At 35.0% G+C, this 19,679-nt stretch overlaps 1 protein-coding gene across 1 annotated transcript; it reads left to right on the top strand.

Moving 5' to 3' along the window:
• The first annotated feature begins 671 nt into the window (after positions 1 to 671).
• Positions 672 to 2,649, top strand: LOC133682716 (desmethyl-deoxy-podophyllotoxin synthase-like). Its single transcript, XM_062106204.1, has 2 exons — positions 672 to 1,815; positions 1,917 to 2,649. Exons 1-2 carry the CDS (start codon positions 907 to 909, stop codon positions 2,538 to 2,540), a joined length of 1,533 nt encoding a protein of 510 aa, XP_061962188.1. The 5' UTR covers positions 672 to 906; the 3' UTR covers positions 2,541 to 2,649.
• The last annotated feature ends 17,030 nt before the right edge of the window (positions 2,650 to 19,679 follow it).

Below are 19,679 nucleotides of genomic sequence, written 5' to 3'. Positions count from 1 at the left end.
ACTTACGAAATTTTTAAGTGTCTAGCAGCTCTTCCAAGCCTATATATACAACAAGTTTTGTGCAATAGTATTCACAACAACATTTACTAGCTCTCATTACATATTCCAACATCCTCTCCCATTTTATTTAGTCATAAAATCGTCACTTTCTTATTTCTCATTCGAATAAGAGCGGTGCTAAATTTTTATGTTGAGCTTCACATCTTATAAGGAGTGCAGGCTTATAAGACACGGCAAAGTGGCTGGGCTTAATGTATTTTAAAGACAATGTGCTCCAACATATTTTGAATCGCTTCGCCAAATTTACATGCGATAGGCATTTATCATCTTAAGAAAGCGACATAATCATGCCTCAGCCGCCTAATTATTCGGTAATAAACAAATTTGTGTTTTCCTCGTTATTTTTAAGTAAAATCCTGCCTTGTATTCCCAACACATTGTCTTCACGGTATTATTTTCACGAGTCTTTTCCATCAAGAATTTGTTAATTGCTACTATTTTTTTATCTTAAAAAAAAAAAAGCTGTCTTCACGGTATTGTTTTGAGTGGCTGGAATTTAAGTTTTGAGATTTCGTAATCGTAAAACATTATCTTCACCGTAGTGTCCACTGTTGACGAAAGAGGGAGATGTAACCACGCTAGCATGTCGCAGCCAATGACATTAATTCTTGACGATATTCAGTCCATTTCTGTACTCTTGAAAGTTTAATCTTTTGCGTCCTTCCACTTTCATTGGAATCAATTCAAATAAATGGAGTTTAGCCACTAAATTGACTTTAAATAACACTCGAAGGCTACTGAGCGCAAATACTTTAGAACAGAACGAAATCATAACCCAACAGCGCGCCCCCCCCCCCCCCCCCCCCCAATTGCCCTGTCAAAATCTCTTCCTGAATCCTTCCTATCATGGAGCACCAATTTGCATCTACAATTTTAGTCACCATTCTGGTCACCAGCATTAGCTACGTGATATTGTGGATATGGAAGAAATCAAAAGTCAGAAACTCAAATCTGAATCTGCCACCAGGTCCTTCACAGCTACCTCTAATCGGAAACATGCACAATTTAGTTGGCTCTTTACCTCATCACCGCTTCCGAGATATGGCCAAGAAATATGGACCTGTTATCCACCTCCGACTCGGTGAAGTTACTCATGTTCTTATCTCTTCAGCTGAAACTGCTAAAGAAGTGATGAAGACCCATGATCTCATTTTTGCTCAAAGGCCAGCTCTGCTTGCGGTGAAAATTCTAAGCTATAATTGCATAGATATTGCATTTGCACCATATGGAGATTACTGGAGGATGCTGCGAAAATTGTGTGTCTTGGAGCTGCTAAGTGCTAAACGTGTGCGATCTTTCAGATCAATCAGGGAAGAAGAGGTATGGAGGGTTGTTAGATCTATTTCTTCTAGTGCATGGTCTCCCGTCAATTTCAGTAGAATGATAAGTTCTCTTACATATTGCATCACTTCAAGAGCAGCCTTTGGTAAGATATGCAAGGGAGAGGATGTGTTCATACCAGCTGTCAAGGAAGCTAATAAGGCAGCAGGAGGTTATAGCCTTGCTGATGTATATCCTTCAATTAAGTTTCTCTCTGTGATCAGTGGGATGAGACTTACCCTCGAGAAGATTCATGCGCGATTGGATAAGATCTTGCAAGACATCATCAATGAACATAGGTCTAAGAAGGAGATGGCCGCAAAAACAGGCGCTGATGAAGAAGAGCATGACCTTGTCGATGTTCTTTTAGGTATTCAGGACCAAGGAGACACTGAATTTTCATTGACCGACAACAACATCAAAGCAATCATCCTGGTTAGTATGTTTTCTAATTTCAAGTAAACGAAGATTATAACCTGACATTGGAAAATCAGCGAGTTTATCTGGTGTTACTTATCCTAGAGTTTGTGTTGCAGGACCTGTTCGTTGCTGGCACTGACACATCGTCTACTACGGTAGTATGGGCAATGTCGGAAATGGTAAAACATCCAAGAGTAATGAAAAAGGCACAAGAAGAGGTGAGACAAGTATTTGGTGAAAAAGGAACTGTTGATGAAGCAGGCCTTCATGAATTAAACTACTTAAAGTTGGCCATCAAAGAAACTTTCAGATTACACCCTCCAGTTCCTCTGCTACTTCCAAGAGAAAGTAGAGAGGATTGCCAGATAAATGGTTATGACATACCTATCAAATCCAAAGTCATTGTGAACGTAAGTGCGATCGGAAGGGACCCAACTTATTGGAATGAACCTGAGAGATTTTATCCAGAGAGGTTCCTTGATAATTCAATTGATTACAAGGGAACCGATTTCGAACTCCTCCCATTTGGTGCTGGAAGAAAGATGTGCCCTGGAATCTTGTTTGGTACGGTTAACGTGGAGCTTCCACTAGCACAATTGCTATTCCATTTTGATTGGAATCTCCCCAAGGGGCTGAAACCAGAAGACCTGGACATGTCCGAGGTTTTTGGAGCAGTAGTAACAAGGAAGAATGATCTCTGCTTAATTCCAATTCCACGCCATCCTCTACCTGGAAATTAAAGCTTCAGAAGATCCATGCAATGTACTGTTTTTAGTTTCTACACATCCTCTATTCTCTGGTTGGCATTACTAATTTCTTTTCTAAGTAAATAATTTCGTTTGTTGTTTATTTTTAATTAATATGAATATTCATACTAGTATATATATATTTTAACTAATTTTATTAATTTTAAAATTAATAATTATATAAATTTTTAGTGATCTAAAATTTATAATACTCCAACTAGTTTTTTCTTTTTATTCACACTTCACGTATATCGGATTTCCATGTGGTTTATGAGAATAATCGATCATTTTCTGCCCCAACATTTTTTTCTTGCACTGTACAAACCTTATTTATTCATAGTAGCCAGTCAGTTTAATGATGGAATGCCCATTTCAACTGACATGAGTTGACACATGTCAAGATATCATTCGCTATGTCTGCACATCATCATTATCAGCTGTAGGCTCAAAATCAATTCCATGTTCTTTGTTCAACACTCCTCCGTATGTGGCAATCTCCTTGGCAAAAGTACTGTGAGGATTTATAATATCTCAAGACAAGCAAATGAGAGATTAGCCACTACAAAACTTCACAGTTTTTTACTGTCGGATATATTTTATCGTTGTGTGATTAGAAGTTCGTCAGTGATTTATTTACCGACTCACTGATAGATTACGTCTATAGACGATTTACCGTTCCGTCGCTATATCAGTCAAAACAACAAAAAAATCATTTGCCGATGGTTTTACAGATGGAATTTGCGTGTAAAAAAAAAAGATTCCCGCTTAAAATATACTGATGGATTTTTATTCCATCGGTGATATCGTGATTTACCGACGGCTACATACCGTCAGTAAATTTATCGGTGAGTGTATGAAATACCGACCGAATATATCCGTCTGTAAATTCGTTGGTAAGTGCGGCAGCTACTGTCAAATGCCGACGAATTAATTCTGTCGGTAAGGCTGTCGGTGAATGCTACTATCAGATGCCGACGGATTAATTCCGTCGGTAAAATCCTTGGTAATAGTTTTTTCTAAATTTGTTTTTAAAAAATTATTTAGAATATATAATATAAAACTATATAAATTAATGGTAATAAAAACCAATTATGCAAATAAAATTTATATTAAACATAAAAAAAAATTCAAAGTTAAATAATATTCATTACAAACTGAATATGTTTCAAAAAAAATATTAAATGAAATTTTAAAGGTAAATAATGTTTATTACAAATTAATATAAAGATGGAGCTGGACGAGGAGGAGGAGGCTGGTGGTTGTACGACCAAAAAGGATTAGGCGCACATGTTCCACTATGTGTTGCCATGTTCATGACCATTTCACGAAGCTGTTCATAAGCCGCTTTTTGTTGTTCATAAGCCTCTTTTTATTGTTCATACTCCACTGTTTGTTGTGCTTGAGACGTTTTGATTTGCTCAGACTCCGCTCTTTGTGTGCATGAGACGCTTTGAGTTATGCGTAATCCGCTGTAGGTGGTCGTATTTCTCGGTGAGTTGAGCCGTGTGTCGCTGCAAGGCCACGAACTCCTTAGATTGGGAGCTCGATATTGATTGGGAGCTCCCAACGGTTAAAATTCTATGGGTCGACCGCAAGTTGTCGGCCGTAGTGTTGGAGAGCCCGTAAACCCAATTTTTATCGGGTTCATCTGACGATCCAACCTCCATCCACAAATCCAGATTGAATTCCAGATGGGTCAAAATATCGTCCCCATATCTCTCCTTCAACCGATTATTATAGGTCTCCTGAAAATAAAAAAAAGTAATCATAATATTCAATTCAATAAACATAATAACTTGGTTGAACAAACATACCATGAAATGTTGAGCACGGTTATCAACGAACTGTTGTGCCCCCTTTTGGCGATCTTCACTCCGCACGTGCGTCTCCACAAACAGCTCCATTGGGCTCAGCTCACGTCCAAGAGACGCAGCCTATAATGAAAAAAGATATATTAAAAACAACTTAATTTAATGATATATTTCATTTAAATTAATCTTACTATCCATTTCGCATGTGCAGCAAACGGAATGGAGCCGCCAGTGTGCGTTGTCATCGAGCCATGAATTGGCCGATTCCGGTTGCCAGCACCTGACTGTGAGCGTCGTGTAAACCGCTCAGACATCACGTGCTCAAGATAGTGCAGCCATATATCTTCCGGGATGTATATCGGTTTGAAATCCCTCCAAACTGCAACATCGTTCCAGCCTTGGAAACCCCTATCCCTCACGGTTTTTTTTGCCCGTTTTTGTGCTTCATACCAAAAATCACGCAACCTACTTCACGCAACCAAAAATTACATTTTGAAACATAAATTTCTGTCAAAACAAAATCTTGTATTGTTTTCGATCTTACCTAGTTGCCCGTTATTTTCCCACACCCTCCTCACAACAGTGTTATACTCACTGTCCCAGCAGAATTTGTGTTGTGTATAAATAAACAAGTTTAAATAAAAATAATAATTTATTTACAATTATATTAATAATTTATTAGAAATAAGCTGAAAATTATAAATTAACACCAACCTGAAATCTGCCAAACCATGCATTGATTTGAGGCATCCATTCAGGATGCCTAGATATCTGACTCCATTGAAACAATGGAATCTCCATCGACGATTTAAATGCTGATGATATTACTCAGGTGGCCTCAATGTTTGTGAACCTGAAAAGAAATTAAATAAATTAAATAGTGATTACTTCATAAATTATGTTGTAATTTTTTTAAAAAAAAAATTAAAACCTTAACAAACCTACATTGAAAGGTCGTCCTTCCATTGTGCCTCATACTTGCGGGAAAATTGATTCCGCTGCGAAGGCACCCTGGCTCTACGCTGTGAAATAGCGCTGGAAGAGGCAGCATCGGTTGACGACGCAGGTGGTGTAGGTGCCTCTTCTTGAGAGGCACCTAAGGAAATATCATCATCGCTGTTAGACGAATTAGCTGCGACTGTACGTGAGCGACCAGTTTTGGTTTTCATTCTACGCATCTACACAATTTTATACAAATAATTATATAATTAAATTCAAATGTTAAAAAAATTTGACAACACCTCCCTATACTGGATACTACCCAAATCCACAAACCTGCACATATTAACAAAAGCCTTAACCAATTGACCCAATCTATACTAATTATTCCAACATATTTAATTACTAATTCTAAGGTAAATTCAACATTAAGAATTACAATTTAACAAATTATTCAATAATTATGCCAACACAACAAAACAATAAATTAAAAAAAACTCTAGAATAACAATCAAAATAAATAGAAAAAAATAAATACAAATCATGCAATAATAGAGTAAAATTAATAATTATTCCAACATATTCAATTACTAATTCTATGGTAAATTCAATATTAACAATAAATATTCAATAAATTAACTAATAATAATTATGCCAATATAATAATAAAATATATTCAATAAATAAATAAAAAATTGTAGACTAACAATTAAAATTAATGGAAAAAATTAAACATAAATCATGCAATAATAGAGTAAAATTAACAATTATTCCAAAATATTCAATTACTAATACTAAGGTAAATTCAACAATAACAATTACAATTCAAAAAATTATTCAATAATTATGCCAATACAGCAAAACAATAAATTAAAAAAAATCTAGAATAACAATCAAAATAAATGGCAAAAATTAAACACAAATCATGCAATAATAGAGTAAAATTAATAATTATTCCAACATATTCAATTACTAATTCTGTGGTAAATTCAACATTAACAATAAATATTCAACAAATTAACTAATAATAATTATGCCAATACAACAATAAAAAATATTCAAAAAATTCAAAAAAAAATAATTATCCCACTAGGATGCCATTAACTGAGACTAATCATCCGTGTAACTCGACCATCCATCTGAGATGCCTTTAGTCGAAGCTAATCATCAACGTAGCCCGACCATCCGTCTAGGATGCCATTAGCCATCACCACAACCTAACCATCCATCTAGGATGTCATTATCTGAAGCTAATCATCAACGCAACTCTGTCATCCATCTAGGATGCCCTTAACCAAAGCTAATAATCTATTATTAGCTTGATTAAACTTGAAAGAAAATTAATCATGAATGTAATTAGTTGATTAAACTTGCCGAAAATGAACTGACATATCAATTTGTATTGAATTTTTGTATGATTTGTTTGTTTGTATAATATTACTCCAATAAAAAACGGAGAAATATAAAGAAAATATTGAGCAAGCCCACTACGATTTCAGCAAGGGATAATACCAATGTGCACCAACGCAAACATCATGATATCAAGATGCTTTTCGCCTTTGTCTCCACTGGTCTCCAAGTATACCAAGTATATGAAAGAACTACGATTGTTATGCTTTGAACAGAGAATAACATTAGTTCGGTTAACGGTAATCTAGATGGATGATCGGGTTTAAGTATTGTAATTAGCCTCGGTAATTGACGAATTATTAAGGGTGGTATTTACATAAGTAAGGAGAAATGAAAAAATTATGCTCTTTAGGTCCATGAATTAAATGTTACGTTAATATTGCTTTATTATGTTTTTAAATTGCCTGTAATGCTTGAAATTACCTTGTGTTGTAACAGGGACATCATACTAACATGGTGTGTAAGGAAATCTGTTTTGCGGCTCATACATTTTGGAAAGAACCATATATTTGCATGTTATGGGTAATATGAGCTCTATATGAATATATGTATTAATCGCTCAAGTAGTTGTCTGACCCCTTTTATAAAGACTTGTAACGTAAAAATTGAAATGGAACACGAATGTGTATGTGCGAACATGTAGATATGATGTGTATAATATACGAATGTGGTATTCTTCTTATGAGGATATTATTTTGTGAAATTACATGAGGTTAAGATAACGAAAGTACTAGTTGTGTAACTTGTCGTTCGACACTTTTATATGAACTTGTGATGATAACGAGACTAGAACATGAATGTGAATTTATGAGTATGTCAATATATTGTAGTGTAAACGTATGAGTATAAAAATATAAAATTATAGGCATGTGTATTGAGAATTCATCTTATGAGAATGTTGATTTACGTTATCCTAGATGGACTATGTCTTGTTTATGAATGAAATGCAATTATAAATCTGTAGAATGATATGGTGGAAAAGATTCTAAACCTGATGACTTGTAAAAAAAAAAAATATCTATCGATTTTTGGCTTTGAAAAAGCTGGGCCGTTACATTGTCCATCTTGGATGCTTTTAGCCATAACTAATTGCAACGTCCAAACTTGATCATTTGTCTCAGATGTCATTAACTAAAACTAATCACAAAAGCAACCCATCATCTCTTACAGATATGGTTAGCCGAAGCCAATCATCATAATCAACTCTATTATCTATCTAGGATGTCATTAGCCAAATCTAGTTGTCATATTTAACCCGACCATTCCACTAGGATGCCATTAACCGAGACTAATCATCCGCGCAACCCAGTCATCCATCTGAGATGCCATTAGTCAAAGCTAATCATCAATGCAACATGGCCATCTGTCTAGGATGTCATTAGCCATCAACACAACCCAACCATCCGTCTAGGATATCATTAGTTGAAGCTAATCATCAATGCAACTCTGTCATCCATCTAGGATACCATTAGCCAAAACTAGTTAGTTGATTAAACTTGCCGAAAATAAAATGACATATCAATTTGAATAGAATTTTTGTATGATTTGTTTGTTTGTATAATATTACTCCAATAAAAAATGAAGAAATATAAAGAAAATATTAAGCAAGCCCACCACGATTCCAGCAAGGGATAATACCAATGTGCACCAACGCAAACATCATGATATCAAGATGCTATACAATTTGCTATTAATAATTAGTCTTTCCTTGTCTATCTTCTTCCCGCTCCCTTCTTTTTTCTCTTTATTTATTTATTTATTGAGTTTCAAATTTTAAACACATAAACATAACCTAAAAGAAAGCTTCCGGCACTTTCATTCAATTCTAACGATAATTTTTTCGTGAACAAGAACACATCATGGCAGGACCACTACCATTTCTCATTTCTCATTCACATATTCATCCATTGATTTTACGTTCACGTGGGTCTTATCTTTTCATTTTTTGGGTCTCTTTTATCTATTTATTTTCAGTTTTTCTATGATTTTATAAAATAAAAAATTCAAAAAATAACAAAATAAAAAATTTATTTCTTTAACATTTTATCCTCGCATCTCACTTTTATTTTGGCATGCATTTCATTTTATGTTTTGAAATTATTAAGAAAAAAGACAAATGAAGCCTGTAAATATTCACTAACAAATACACGCGCAGTCATCATCATACTAGTCCCACTCCCACGATTTTTTTTTTTTTTTTTGGTAAACCAGGATACATCATGGCTGGACCACTGCCATTTCTAATGGCAGTTGCACTAACAATTTTGGCTAATGAAAATGAGCTGTGATAACCATGGGACCAGCAGCCGAATGAAGCCTGAAAATATCTACTGCCATTTTGTGAACCAGAATAGCCATGGACTTACAATGATTTTCCCCAATGAAAATGAGTTGTGGTATCTAGGGAACTGGTAGACGAATGAAGTTCGGAAATATCCACTGCTATTTCGTGAACCAGAACCGAAGTGTAATCACAATCACTTATGCTGAACTGGGCAAGCACGGCTCCTAACCATGATCAATTGTTCGATTTGATGAATTTGTATAGCATGGTCATGTAAGCAGCTTGTAAGTGACCAAGGCCGCCTCGAGCTAAAAGTTTCGTTGTGAATACTTGTGCTGCTGCTTATTACAAGGATTAATTTTCTTAATGGTTCTTCTGGGTATGACAAGGAATTTGTCTGCGAATTATTTTTATAAAACAATCATCAACACATTTCTTTTTCTTCGTTATGATAACCTTTTGCTGCATTTTTTTTTTTGAGATTTTGATTGTCGATTCGTAGGGAATAGAAAATTCAGAGAATGGAGATGATAAAACGCAATTTTGCATTCTTAGTAATGTTTTTAGTAATTTCTTCCTTTTTTGTTACTCAAATTATGCAATAAGATAACGGATTTTCGTTGTAGTGATTTTCATGTTTTCCTCTGGGATATTTTATTTTTAATCTCTCTTCCCTAAATCCCTTCTGCTAACTGATTTTATTAGCTAATTTAGGTGGGGAGGTGATTATCAATTACGAAGAAAAGAATCTGCTAATAAGATATGTTAGTGTAAAACCATGTGAAATTTCAATTGAACTCATTTACATGCAAGTATTCGATGAAGAAATTGGATTTTACAATCAGGGGCTTCAATTTTTTTTTCTCGGCTTCTTGTTGGGTTTTTGTTGTGGTTGGTAAGCCCAATTAGACCCAATAAAGCCCATTATGTAATCCAAGAGATTATCAAAATGCCCTTGCTCAGCCCATAAGCAAACCAGCTAGGATAATAACCTATTATACAAGAAATATGGTATAACTCAAATACCTGACTTCTAAATGCGTAGCTAAATCACCAAGGAAGGTAACAGATCATTCACTAATACTATTCTTATAAAACCCTAAATCTAATCATTTTTTTGCTAACTTAAACATCAGAGGAGCCTTCCGGCGATTAACCCCTAGTGTGGCTTTCCTCTTTGTGTCCAGGTAACTTGAAACCGAAGGCATGTGAGGCTATACAATCCGTTGAAGATGGCAGAACCAAATGGCGTCCATCGTGAGGCCTGAGATATGGGTGCCATGTCAAGAAATACAAGGGCTAGCTGTGCGGTAGTGATTGTTGCCGCATTCGCCGCTATGGCGACCCTCGCCAAGGAATGTCTGGGATTACCTATCATCTAAGATGAGTAACCAAATCTAGACAATCAAAACATACCAGAGGAGCATAGCAGCACGAGTAACCATGCAGAAGATCTGGCTGAGAATCCACTAGCCAATAATCAGAACGCAGTAGTGTCAGCTAGCTATTCAATTCTATCCACGCTAAAAGGTCTCAACATATACTCTTAATTTGAGGGTAATTGTTTTGTGTGTAGGTATTGCAAACATTTCCATCTACTCGAAGAATTAAAATGGAGTCCATTCAATGCAAACAAGGGTCTAAATAAATCATAACATTCATGGATTAATAAATAGTAAATTATTATAAGAAACCATTCATGTTATATATATACATCAACTAGAAATATATACAATAGTGTTTACACAAAATAACATGCTTCAAGTCTAGCTAAGAGTTTTATATACATTAAAGTTTACACAAAATAGCATACTGCATATTCTAGCTAATACTATTATGCTTACGAATCAGCTTTGTCGATCATTCCTGGACGTTCAAACATGTACGCCATTAGTTGTAGCTAATCTTATTGATCATTTCCCAGCAGTCCCAACACGGATGCCATTAGTCAAAACTAATTTTATAATTCATTTCCCAACAATCTTATCACGAATGCCATTAGCCGAAGCTAATATCATAATCATTTCCTGGCAGTCCTAACACGGATGTCATTAGCTGAAGCTAATCCTATCATGGATGTTATTAGCTGAAGCTAATCTTATAATTCATTTCTCGGCAATCATATCATGGATGTCATTAGTCGAATCTAATCATATCATGGAAGTCTAGCTAACACGCACTTGCTTAGCCTATCTCGTGACCTCCTCCAATAGAAGATCCAATCCCTGTCACTCCTCCTGAACAAAGAAGTCTTTGGTCATGTTTCCTTCAAGCCAAATGTTATAGTAAATCTATATTCATTCATTATACATATGATACTTTCCATGCATGTTTATTTTCTCATCATAGCATACACATACATATCAAGTATATTTTCAAGGATGGTATATCAATGTGCAAGTGTCCACATGACTCAATTTTCATCAATGAAATTTCGGTGTCTTTGACTTAATTTTTGCGTCAATGAAATTTCAATGTCAATGACTTAAATTTTACGTCAATGTAAATCAGTGTCCTATTACTTAGTTTTTGCGTCAATGAAATTATGTGTCCTACGACTCAGTTTTGTGTCAACAAAAATCAGTGTCGTATGACTCAGTTTTTGCGTGAACGAAATTCAGTGTCGTATGACTCAATTTTGCGTCAACATAAATCAATGTCCAATGACCCATAACTGAAGTCTCATAACTCTAAATACAGTGTCAATAGAAATATAAAACATTTATCCACAATCTTATGAAGGATCATGCATCATAATCTGTCAATATTAAATCTCAAACCAAACTAGAAGTTAGACAACAAATTTGTCCAGCAGGTTCCAATCTGACCTCCTCTCAATATTTTGCTCATATATGGAGTTCTATAACTCCAAATAAAGAGAAATTTATGCCAATTGAAAGGTAAGACATTTACATATAACCTTATGAAGGAAATGCATCATAATCTATAAATATCAAATCCCAAACCGAACTAGAAGTTAGACAGCAAATATATCCAGTAGGTTCCAGCCTGACCTCCTCTTAGTATTTTGCTCATATATGGAAATTTATAACTCTAATTGAGGCGAGAATAGTGCAAAATGTTAGCTAACACATTTATCTATAGCTTTCATGTGAAAAGTTATAACAATTTCAATTGTCTTCTATGCCTAACATTTGTTGTGATTCTAATCCCCAAAAATATCTAGACTTTAACTCATGTAGGTAGTTATCAATTTATCTTCTCTCAAGAACTTTTAACGTCTTATGACTCCACTACATACAAAATTTAATAGGGACCAGCAACTCAATTACATTCCTCATCAAGACATCAATTTCTTTTTAGATTTTCATGGTGGTAATATTTCATACAACTTCAAGAATCAACACAATTATTTATATGCAATAAGAAATTGGAAAGAGTTGCTCAAAATAATTCTATTTACTACACCATCCATCAACTCACATCATGGAGTATAAGACACTCACATAATAGCATAAAATAAGATTGAAAGACTCCCCTGAAATTTCTTCTCCTCTAGGCCAAAACATGTAGCTCATAATTTCCCCCAATTTCATTCATGCAAATCAACACATTAACTCATCATATTTATATGTTGATATGAAATCAATACACATCAATCTCTTAAGCTAACACTAGCATAATTTCTATACTTGCATATTTGTAATAAAAGTAACATGCTAACATGTTTAGGTTTTTGTTTCAGCCCTTGATTTAACCTTTGGATAACTATGTAAAGTCATAATTAGCAAGGATTAATATCAAATTTCTATTCTCTTTCTTTCTCTTTTCATGGACCCTAAAGGTTTGTTCCCTTAATTTCTATCACTTTCTTTTGTCATAGAATCTGAAAACGTTTAACTTCTTATCTCAACCTTCTAATTTCATCACTTGGTCTTTCAAAATCATGAAGTTCTAGGAACCCTAGATTATTTCTTTTAGGGTTTTCTCCCTTTGGATTCAAATTGAACCAAATCAACAGTAGAAGAACAAGGATTTATCCTTACCTCATGATTTTATCCAAAGATTAAGGGTGTTTTCTTAATGGTTTTCTTCTTCTCCTTTTTCATTTTTCTTCTCCTCTTTATCACTGTTTCAGGTGGCCCTTATGCCCTCCAAACCTCAAGATTTTATGGCTCTACACTTCCTAATTACTCTCCTCTCATGTAGGTGTTTAAGGTATATACATGCAAGGTGTTTTTGGGTAAGAAATGTGTGCAAGAAGATGGAGGCCAATCCTTTCTCTTCCTCTTGATGTTCTGGCCAAATGTGAGGGAGAAGAAAGGTCATGAATTTTTTTTCTCAATGTATTTATACTCCTTAATAAATACCCTAGGTCTTGTTTGGCAATTGTCCAAATTTGTTCTTAATATTGATTTTCTCCTTTTTGTGTGCTTTAGTCCTTCATTTCATAATTTTTTTAACATCTCTCCCTCATCCTTTCCTTCACACATTTTAGTCCTTAAACATTTATTAGTTTTCATACCCATATTTTCGTAAAATATTTGACTTCATAATTTATTTACTTATTTTGAATTCACCTTATAAGTATTAAAACATTTTTATTTTTTAATAAATTTCAACTTGGGGTTTACATTCTCCCTTCCTAATAAGAAATTTTGTCCTCGAAATTTGGATATCATACATGGGTTTAAGAGCAAATTGGGATCTTTTTGCTTCATCTCAGATTCTCTTTCCCATCTTTCTTCCTCAAATTACGAGTTTCGCTATAAAACTCTAATGATGAGAATTTTCTTATTGCAGAGCTCCTTTTCTCTCCAGTTGAGTATCCTTATTGGTTTCACCTCAAATGTTATGTCTTCTTTAACCTTTACTGGAACTTGAGGTAATACTCGTGAAGGGTTTATATCTACTTTTCACAGCAAAGAAATATGAAATACATTGTGAAACTTGGCCAATTGTGAGAGCAAGTTTATTTTATATGCTACGGGCCCAATACGTCTCAGGATCTCAAATGGTTCGATGTACCTCGGAGCTAACTTCCCCTTCATCCCAAATCGTAACATATCCTTCCAGGGAGCTACATTCAGAAACACTTTATCCCCAGGACAAACTCGAGGGGTCTCCTATGAATATCCGCATATTTCTTTTGTCTATCTTGAGCTGCCTTCATTCGATCTTTAATAACCCTCACTTTTTCAGTGATAACCTGCACCCAGGGGCAGAGCTAGGATTATTTGTTAGGGGGGCCAAAATTAATATAACAATATATAATATTTGTTTTAATTTATTGTACATGAGTTGTAAAAAAAAACATGCATAATTTAGTTTTATTCAAATAACTTACTACAAACATATAATGATTTTTGTATATGGTAAAAGGTTTGAAGCAATACCAAATTAACTCAAAGCAATGAAGTTAATTTCATCTTCATAATATATCCATCACTTTAATATTGTTGGTCTTTATACCTATTAAATATAAACATACAAAGTATATAAGAAACATTACCTAAAGCGAAGCATTATTTATGTTTGATAAACTTTGAAATAAAGCAAAAAATAATAAAGAATGATTCTTAACAATATCGATTCTAGTAAGAGGTTGCTCACTAATCAACGCAAATTCTTTGTAAACTGAAGTATATTGGGGTTGCTCAACCATAACATCAACATTACACATTGGAATTGGTTTACTAGGCTATGAGTTATCAATTTTTTTTTAAAAAAAAGAATCAATTCTTCTTATTTTGTTCATGGTTCAACTTAAAATCAAAACATATATTGTGAGAAAAAATTGATAATTTTGGCAGCTCTAATAAAAACAAAACATAACAAAAATCCAAGTATAATCAAGACAAACCAATAAAATATATTTAATTAATTAGAAAAAAAAATCACTATAACAAGAATTTGAAAAACAATTGGTAGAACTAGCAGATCTGAGAACAAAAAAGAGCAAAAATGGTAGAATTATAAAAAAAACCTTATCAAATTATTAAAAAACATCTCAAAACAAAAATAGATTTTAAATTTAAATTACCTTATTTTGTTTGATGAAAGATAAATTAATTGGTGACTCTGCTTCAATCTTTCTGCAGAAAAATTTTACTTGCGATTTGTATTTGTATTTTTATTTTTGACTAGCTACAGGATTTATATTAGGGTTGCGCAAAATAACAACTTTATATTTGCAGAATATATACCAGGGTTGCGCAAAGTAATTCAAAGGAAATTAAAAATAAAATCACGCTTCATTACTATAAGAAGACCCATCTGTTTAAAATAAAAAACAACTTCCTCACATTTAATTATCCAATAATAAAAAAATTAAAATGTTTTGCAGGGGGGCCAGGGCCCCTGCTTGCCCCCCCTTGCTTCCGTCCCTTCCTACACCAGTTCTGCTCCATACAACCTTTTGTCCCCTACTTCCCAACACAAGGGTGCCTTACATTTTTAGCCATAAAAGGCTTCAAAGGGAGTCATCCTAATTGTTGCCTGATAACTGTTGTTATACGTAAATTCTACCAGTGATAGATGTTCCTCCTAGTTTCCACAAAATTCCAAAGCACATGCCTTTAGTAAATCCTCTAAGATTTGGATAATTCTCTCATATTGGCCATCAGTCTGAGGATGGAAGGCCATGCTGATGTTCAAATTTGTTCCCATGGCACGATGTATATTTAGCCAAAGGCGTGAGGTAAACCTTGGATCTCGATCTAAAATGATTGATACAGGAACTGCATGTAGCCTCACAACTTCATTCACATAAATCTTGGCTAACTTATCAATTGGGTTTGTCATTTTCACTAGTAGGAAAAGGGCGAACTTAGTTAACCGGTCTATAATGACCCAAATTGCATCATTTCCCTTCTTCCCCCTAGGTAGTCTCGACACAAAGTCCATTATGATCATCTCCCACTTCCATTCAGGGATTGGTAATGGCTGCAACAACCTTGCTGGCTTTCGGTGCTCCACTTTTACTTGGTAGATACCACATTTCACCACAAAATCAGCCACTTCTTTTCTTATATTTGGCCACCAACAGTATTGTTTCAGATCCTGGTACATCTTATAATACACAAACAAAACATTCTATAACAGTTTAGCATTCAGTAACACAACAGTACACCCTTCGTATTACCCATCCAACCATTCAATGAACACAATAATAGATCCTTTATAATACACAAACAAAACATTCTATAACAGTTTAGCATTCAGTAACACAACAGTACACCCTTCGTATTACTCATCCAACCATTCATGACAATTAATGTTCAATACAATACAACAATAGATCCCCTATAATACTTATACAACCATTCGTGATAATTAACATTCAGTATAATGTAACGGTGGATCTTTCGTAATACTCATACAACCATTCATGACAATTTCATTCGATATAATACAACGGTATATCGTTCGTAATATTCATACAACCATTCATCACAATTACATTCAATAAAATACAATAGTAGATCCTTCTTAATATTCATACAACCATTCATCACAATTACATTCAATAAGACACAACAGTAGATCCTTCGTAATACTTATACTACCATTCATCAGCAACCCAAATTCATAATAGCCCAATCAACATCTCATAGTCGGTTTAATATTCATCACAACACAATAATATATCCACATCTAACAGGTCATTTCAGAACATTAACATTTTCATCATTGTTTCAACTTTCAACAACCTGATCGACATTTCATAGTCGTTTTGACAATCATCAAGACTTCAATCAAACATTTCATCGTCATTTCTTCATTCAATAAGGATTTAATAAAATATCATCATAAGTAAATTATTTCAAAACATAAACATTATACGAGAAAAAGGTGGAAACCACCTACCCATTCCTTCTATGGGGTATCCTTGCAAGGTCGAAGGTTCGATCATGGTTGCTCCACCTAACATGTCAATGGTCACAAATCAGCACATTTGCATTCTGAAACCATTGTCATCACCATACCTATTTCAAGAATCCATATGTTCACATGCAAATGTTCCACATTTTAAACAATCATACATGAAATCGTTGCAAGCATTTAAGTCAGTTTAGATCGGGGAGTCTATTGTAGAAAATCAGCAGCGAAAACTAGTTCGTTGTTGGTTGCACAATTCGGTAGCGCAACTGATTCGTTGTAGGCACTTTAATTTCGGCAGCGAATGCTACTTCGCTGCAGCCAGCACACTTTCAGCAACTAATGCTATTTCGTTGCAGGCAACTCAATTTCAGCAGCAAATCACAATTTCACTACAGTCAATATATTTTCGACAGCGAATGCTAATTCACTACTGACAGATCAATTTCGGCAGCGAATCACAAATTCACTGCAGAACACACACTTCAGCGAATGCTAATTCACTGCAGACAACTCAATTTCAGTAATGAATGCTAATCTGCTGCAGACAGCTCAATTCCAACAGCGAATCACAAAGTCACTGCAAAACACACACTTTCAGCAGCAAATGCTAATTTGCTGCAGACAACTCAATTTTAGCAGCGAATCACATATTCATAGGAGAACATCCACTTTCGGGAACGAACGCTAATTCACTGCAGACAAACACAATTTTGGGCAGCAAATGTTGATTCGCTATAAACACACAATTTCGACAGCGAGCACAGATTCACTGTAGAAAATGCAATTTCGGTAATGAATGTTGATTCGTTACAGACAATGTAATTCGACAACAAAAATTCCTTCTCTGTAGGCAACACCATTCGGCAGCGAAACCTAATTCGATGTAGACAACACAGTTTGGCAGCGAAGCTGGTTCGCTGCAAGAAACACAAATCAGCAGTGAAACTGCTTCGCTGTAGCCACCACAATTCGGCAGCGAAAACTGATTCGCTGCAACCACCATAATTCAGTAGCGAAAACTGATTCGTTGCCGGCACCATAATTTAGTAGCGAAAACTGGTTCGTTACAGGCCACACAATTCGACTGCGAAAGCAAATTCGCTACGGACAAGACAATTCGATAGCAAAAGTAGATTCACTACGAACGACATAATTCGACAGCGAAAGTAGATTCGCTGCTGACAACGCAATTTGACGGTGAAAATTGACTTGCTGCTGACACAAAAATTATTGATGAGAACTGAGTCGCTGTTGACTCAAAAATTATCAACACAACCCCTGTCGCTGCCAATTCACAAATCGACAGTAGCGGCAGAATCGTTTCTGATTCGACTTCTTCCCTTTGGCCAAGCGTAAAGCTTATGCTAGGCTTTTCTCCTTTTTAGCACTTCCTAGCCAGAACTTGTACACATAAAGACAACATTCATACTCCAATTCGTATCACAAAAGCATGAACAACGCACCATCAAATCTCGACATGCATATTTGATTTAGGTTCTTCTAACTACTAGCTCAAGTTATACAAATCCATTCATCACACAACAAAATCAATGCATTATCAAGGGGCAATTTTCGTTTCAGTTGCAGCATGTTTCTTCAAGATTTATTATCAACATATTTTCATATATTACATCAACCAAATTTGTTGAATCACACCATTAACACAAGTATAATTTTGTTTCAGTTTCATATGATCTAACATATCTAACAAGGTTGTCATTTATGCATTTTATTCCTTTAATCCCTATTATGTCCAACCCTCACTAAGGCCGACCAACTTTCCAAGTGCAATATTTCTTTGTTAAATATTCTGGAATTAGGTCCCCCATTCAGCCCCGTTTTTTATCCCTCCTTTTAGCTTAGTTCTTTCCATAACAGTTGGAGTAAAATTCCTAGGCCATGCATCTATAGTTTTCTTCTTCCTTTCGGTTTCAAGGCCTTAAGAACAGGTGGAGAAAGACATGGTTCATACCTCATGAATTTAGTATTTTTAGGACGGGTTTGAAAGCATTTCTCCCTTTCTAAAAACTCTCCCTTCTCTCTCTCACACCTGAGACACATGCAACAGAGTTGTTTAGCTCTCTTTAGGAGGGAGGAAAGAACAAGAGCATGCAACTTATTTTGGGAAGAGGGAAGGGGGCAAGAGCATGCAGCTCATTTTGGGAAGAAGGAAGGGGGCAAGAACATGAAGCTCATTTTAGGAAGAATGGGGAGTCACCCTTTCTCTCTCCTTGTATTTATAGCCCCTAAAGTGTGCTGAGGTGTTTGGGACCAAGGTTGTCCTTACCCCCCTTTTAGGTTATCTTGGGCTGGTTTATATTCCCATTTTCTCCTAGGATAGGCTGGTCCAATTCTATTTTTTATTAGGTCTTATATTGTCGCTGTCAATTCAAAAATTGGTAATAAAAACTACGCCGCTACCGATTCAAAAATCAGCAGCAAAATTGTGCTGCTGTCGATTCAGAAATCAGCAGCAAAAAACTATGCCCCTACCAATTCAGAAAGTGGCAGCGATGGTGGAGTTATTGCGGCTTTAGTTCTCTCTTCTTCTTTTTCTTTTTTTAGGTTTTTACAACAAGAGTGCAATGTCATCAAAGAAAATTTAAGGACTCAAAATCATCATGGATCTAAGTCAGAGAGTTGCAATAAAAAGCCCATGCGCCCATGCAGACACAACTTCATCCCTCCCTCTCTTTTTTGTTTTAATTAAATAATAGAATTATCCTCTATAACCTCTTACTTAAAATAAGAGTTATGCATCACTTATCCCAAATAAGATAATTAGCACCCCTATAATATTTTACATAAAATAATAATTATGTACAAGTTATTACTGTAATTGAG

Source organism: Populus nigra, chromosome 2 (assembly GCF_951802175.1).
Source record: "Populus nigra chromosome 2, ddPopNigr1.1, whole genome shotgun sequence".
Taxonomy (NCBI): domain Eukaryota; kingdom Viridiplantae; phylum Streptophyta; class Magnoliopsida; order Malpighiales; family Salicaceae; genus Populus; species Populus nigra.
The sequence above is the reverse complement of the archived record's forward strand: the minus strand, read 5'-3'. Positions and strand labels throughout refer to the sequence as shown.

Bases quoted from the DNA above. Each gene is read 5' to 3' on its own strand.
- LOC133682716 (XM_062106204.1), top strand. From the start codon at position 907: ATGGAGCACCAATTTGCATCTACAATTTTAGTCACCATTCTGGTCACC. The intron at 1,816-1,916 runs GTTAGTATGTTT...TTTGTGTTGCAG, and splicing joins ACATCAAAGCAATCATCCTG to GACCTGTTCGTTGCTGGCAC.